At 43.1% G+C, this 5,607-nt stretch overlaps 1 protein-coding gene across 1 annotated transcript; it reads left to right on the forward strand.

Moving 5' to 3' along the window:
* The first annotated feature begins 2,255 nt into the window (after positions 1–2,255).
* LOC138909607 (uncharacterized) lies at positions 2,256–3,069 on the forward strand. Its single transcript, XM_070200814.1, has 2 exons — positions 2,256–2,301; positions 2,354–3,069. The coding sequence occupies exons 1-2, from the start codon at positions 2,256–2,258 to the stop codon at positions 3,067–3,069; spliced, it is 762 nt and encodes a 253-aa protein (XP_070056915.1).
* Positions 3,070–5,607: the final 2,538 nt, after the last annotated feature.

Genomic DNA, 5,607 nt, shown 5'->3' on the forward strand with positions numbered 1-5,607 from the left:
GGATATGACAGGTATCCCGACAGAAATAGTCATGCACAAGCTGAGTTTGGATCCCAACGTACCACCGGTATGACAGAAAAAAGCTCCCTATTGCCGAGGCCAGGAATAAATTCATCAAAGAAGAGGTAACCCGCTTGCTCAAAATCGGTTCGGTCAGAGAGGTAAGATATCCGGACTGGGTAGCCAATGTAGCAGTAGTTCCTAAGAAGAACAATAAATTTCGTATGTGTGTAGACTGTAAAGATCTTAATAAGGCGTGCCCGAAAGATTCATTTCCACTACCAAATATCGATCAAATGATTGATGCCACGGCCGGGCACGAGTTGATGAGTTTCCTTGATGCTTATTCCAAGTACAACCAAATTAAGATGAACCCGCAAGATCAGGAAAAGACTTTGTTTATAATAAATTTCGATACATATTGTTAAAATGTAATGCCCTTCGGGTTGAAAAACACCAGAGCCACTTATCAACGGCTCATAAATAAGATGTTTGAAAAGCAAATAGGAAATACCATGGAGGTTTATATAGACGATATGCTCGTTAAGTCTTTGAATGCAAGTGACCACCTTAAGCATTTGCAAGAAACATTCGATATCCTAAGGAAGCATAACATGAAACTTAACCCCGAAAAGTGCGCGTTCGGGGTCAGCTCTAGTAAGTTCCTGAGGTTTCTGGTCTCACAAAGGGATATTGAGGTAAACCCCGACAAAATCAAGGCCATAGACGATATCCCGGATCAATTGTCAAACATAAAGGAAGTCCAAAGACTCACAGGAAGGTTAGCAGCTTTGAGCAGGTTCATTTCCCGGTCGTCAAAAAAGTGTCATCGCTTCTTTACATTGCTCAAAAAGAAGAACAATTTAGAATGGACTCCGGAGTGCCAACAGGCTTTGAGGGACCTAAAGAAGTACTTATCAAGCCCTTCATTTCTCTCGAAACCAAAAGAAGGCGAAACATTGCTAGTCTACCTCGCGGTTTCAAAAGTTGCGGTAAGTGCAGTTTTAGTCCGGGAAGGACGAAGGTACCCAGTTTCCTATTTATTACGTTAGAAAAATTTTAACGGGAGCACAAACTCGCTACCCATATTTGGAAAAACTGGCCTTAGCTCTCGTAGTCGCCGCTCGGAAGCTAAGGCCCTATTTTCAATGCCACCCAATAGCTGTGGAGACTACTTTCCCTTTGTGGAACATCCTTCATAAACCTGAGCTCTCAGGCAGATTGACCAAATAGGCCGTCGAAATAAGTGAATTCGACATAGAATATAAATCGAGGACTGCAATTAAGTCACAAGTCTTGGCTAACTTCATGGCCGATTTTAGTCCGGGACTGCTACCTCTGGCAACCAAGGAGGTAGTAATGGTGTCGGAATTGAAATCAGGGGTTTGGACCTTATTTACAAACGGAGCCTCGAATGTAAAAGGGTCCGGGATCAGAATAGTTTTAATCACGCCTTTGGGGGAAACCTTAATGCAAGCCATCAGAATGATCCCTTTAACTAATAATGAAGCAGAGTATGAAGCTTTGATTGCAGGGCTCGAATTGGCCCGGGGAATTGATTCCGAGGTTATCAAAATCAAATGTGACTCATAACAGGTGGTAAATCAGGTCTATGGGATCTTTGATACCAAAGAAGAACGTATGCAACAATACGTGGTAAAGGTCCAGGCCATTCTGGCACGATTCTGGGAGTGGTCAATTACTCATATCCCGAGAGGGGATAATGCAGAAGCGGATGCAGTAGAAAACTTAGGTTCATCGACGGAAATAAAGGGATCAGAGTCCGGAATGGTGGTACAACTGATGAGCTCAGTCCTTGATACGGATGGCTATTATAAGGTAAATTCGGTTAGTCTGGTCTGGGACTAGAGAAATGAAATAATCAACTACCTCGAGCACAGAAAGTTTCCTGACGATCCCAAAGCATAACGGGCATTACACACCAAAGTTGCGCGTTATAGCTTCAAGAAAGGCCAATTGTATAGAAAGTCTTTCCAAGGCCTGCCGGTCCGGTGGTTAGGAGCATCAGAAGCCAATTATGTCATGAGAGAAATTCACAAAGGGATATGTAGCAATCACTCAGGTGCAAATTCTTTGGTGCTGAATTTGGTAAGGGCAGGATATTACCGGCCTCGCATGGAGCAAGACGCCAAAGATTTCGTACGAAAATGTGATAAGTACCAACGCTACGCATCACTAGTACATCAATCGGTAGAACCCTTACATTCGGTTTTGTCCCCATGGTCGTTCATGAAATGGGGGATGGACATCATCGGACCACTGCCACCAGCTCCCAGAAAGGTAAGGTTTATTTTAATTTTGACTTATTATTTTTCTAAATGGGTGGAAGCAGGTTCTGATAAGAAGATCGGAGAATGCGATGTGGTCGACTTCCTATGGGAAAATATAATTTGCAGATTCGGAATACCAAAAGAGATAGCATGCGACAATGGGCCACAGTTTATCGGTGCAAAGATTACAAAGTTCCTCAAAGATTTGAAAATAGAGAGAATCACATCTTCGTCTTATCATCCGAGCGCAAATAGTCAAGCGGAGTCAACAAACAAAGTGATCATTGAGAACCTCAAGAAAATATTGGAAGCGGCAAAAGGCAAATGGCCGGAAGAGTTGCCCGGAGTTCTATGGGCCTACCAAACAACGGCCAAATCAAGTACAGGAGAAACTCCTTTTTCCCTCGTGTACAGTGTTGAAGCCTTAATCCCGGTTGAAGTGGGCAAACCCACTTTGAGATATTCTCAGACAAATGAAGAATCAAACAACGAAGCAATATTAATCAACCTAGAACTGCTCGAAGGATGCAGGGACTTGGCGCATGTAAGAATGCTAAATCAAAAGCAGAGGATGGAGCGATATTACAATCAAAGAGCCAACTTTCATTTTTTCAAAGCAGGAGACTTGGTTCTAAGGAAAGTAACCCAAAATACCGGGGAGCTCAACACGGGAAAGCTAGATCCAATATGGGAAGGTCCCTACCGTATTTCGGCTATCACCGGGAAAGGTTCATATGAGTTGGAGAACCAGAATGGAGACAAGTTTCCCAGCAACTAGAACATGGCACACCTCAAAAGATATTATTGCTGATGAACAACGCTCAAACGAAAAGTATGTGCTGCACTCTTTTTCCCTTTGTTCAGTTTTTGTCCCAATTGGGTTTTTCTGGAAAGGTTTTTAAGGAGGCAGCAACAGAAAGCATACTACGAAGACAGCAGCAATAAGACCTTTGATAGCAAGGCGAACGGACAATCTTCCACTTGGGGAAGATTAGATAATCTTTGGTTCGATAGCAAATTCCTATTGGGAAGTTAAGTTTGCTACCGAATAGGGGTTACCCGACTGTTTACGAGCACAAACCACTAGAGGACTGTTAGGTATTCTTTCGCTCGATAGCATGGATTCCTAAGGGGAAGTAAGATATGTTGTCGAGTGAAGGATTACCTAGCAATTCATTGGTGGAACCTCCAAAGGTACAAGACTGCTAGTGTTCAAATTCGCATTATTCGCATTCGAACACTGGGGGGAACAATATGAGGAAGGCAACAATGACTGCCACGTCAACCGGGAACGAAAATCTGGAAACAAAATGCATCATCGGGACCGGGGATTGCGCAGCTAGCCCCGTAGATTCAAGTTGTACAAGATAGCCACCAGCAATGGCAATTTCTTTTCTGCATAGTAAAATGCTTATGTAATTTCTGAAAATAGAAGGAATAAAACGAAATCCTTGTGCTTTTATCTTGTTTATTGTCTGAAAGATGAGCTAACTTTGTCATTTGAAAGTTAAACAAGTACTTCAAATGTTAATGCCGTAATGAACATGAGACATCCTCTTCAAGAGCACCGTAAACATAAGAGGGCCCTATCTTATAAAAATCCTCACGTTAAAGGGTTGGTTCCGGAAGAATCAATGCCCGGAATCTAAAATGCCATCGGGGAAAAATACACCCGAAGCCGTATATAAAAAGGACGCAAAAATCAAACTTGCACAACGAAACCCTCATGTAAAAGGGATAATGCTCGGAACCAAAATGCTTCGAAGAAGAAGCATCCGAAACTACACATAGTAAAACGCGAGCAGAACAACATGTGTAGAATGCTCGAGCAAATGAAAAAGTTAAAGACTTGCATGAATATTCAAATGAAAGTGAGACTCAAGCGATACTTGAGCAAAAAATATGCCTTTATTTATAAGGACGTGCCAAAACGACAAAAGTACAAATGGGAAAAGAAAGGAAAAGCTAAACTACAGTGCCTCCGGAACCAGGAGGAAGAGAAGTATTCGCATCCCCGGGAAACGTAGGTGGTTCCACTGATGGCTCAATGTTTTCCCCAGTTTGGTCTTCGGCTTCATCGCCTTCCGATCCTTCTTCAGTTTTTGAAAAATCAGAACCGAAATCAAAAAAAACTAAAGCATCAGACTGAGCTGAGACTCCATTTTTGTAGCCAATTCAAGCTCTCGGGCCTTAGAAATTTCGGCATCAATGTCAATGATACAGTTTTGGCCTCTTCCAAGGTTTTTCTCCTCATACTATACATGGAATAAGTTTTTTCAATAATGACGGAAGTTGCTCGATGCTTATGTTCTTCTTTGAGTTGAGTAACCTTGGCGAAAAGGTTTTCCCGGGCGGATCTAGCAGATTTGAGACTGACGTCGAGCTCGCAGACAGTTGAACTAAAGAGCCTATTATGCTCGATAGTTTTCCTGTACTTCTCTTCTAGCTGGACATGTTTCGCCTCCACAGCAACAAGCTCTTCACTTTTGGAGTTCAAGGCTGCTTCCAAGTTAATCACTCTTTCAGCGGAGGCAGCCTCACAGTAGGTTGCAGCAAGAACGGATGGACTTCTGCCCATTTGGCCTTGGCCTCATCAAATCTAACCCTCAGCGGTCCAATTTCTTGGATAAGGGTTACCACTTCTTGCTCGCTTTGCTGCAAACGAGCCTCCGAAACAACGGCCTCAGTAGCTCTGTTTTCCAGTTCCAAGAGGCAAAGAACAATCTGGTCCCGTTCTGCCAAAAGCTTATCCCGTTCAGAAGTAAGTTCTTCCTTCTCACGAATCAACCTTTGAATTCCCTCGGAAGCAAGAAAGCTGGCCTATAAAATAAGAAGAGGTAAAACTTAGAATACATTTGTTTAAAAGTAGAAGAAATAACAGAGGAAGGAAGGAACGTACTGCAGCGGCGTTATGCATAACATTGTTCAACAAACACTCTCCCGCGATTGTCTGAATCTTTTCCCAGTCTTTTTCTGTAGCCAAAGGCTTCAGGTAATTAGCAAGCTCCACCGACCGTGATAGCAGGTTGCACCCGGTAGAGACCGAAAGAATAATGTTCCTCCTCCTTTGTGGATCTTCATAAGGAGCAGCATAATTTTGCCCCAAATTCCCATGAACTGGGGACTGTGGAAGAGGAACACCTTCTTCATGGTCAGGTGCGGCCGATAGGGGTGGTGTAGCAATCGCTGGTAGAAGAGTGGACAAAGATGGGAATGATGTAGCAGTTGCTGGTGTTGGTGAAGGTGGAGATGAAGCTGATGGAGTTGAAGAGTGAGAAGCAGTTGCATCAAATACAGTGCTGGTTGTTTGATGCTC

Source organism: Nicotiana tomentosiformis, chromosome 4 (assembly GCF_000390325.3).
Source record: "Nicotiana tomentosiformis chromosome 4, ASM39032v3, whole genome shotgun sequence".
Taxonomy (NCBI): Eukaryota; Viridiplantae; Streptophyta; class Magnoliopsida; order Solanales; family Solanaceae; genus Nicotiana; species Nicotiana tomentosiformis.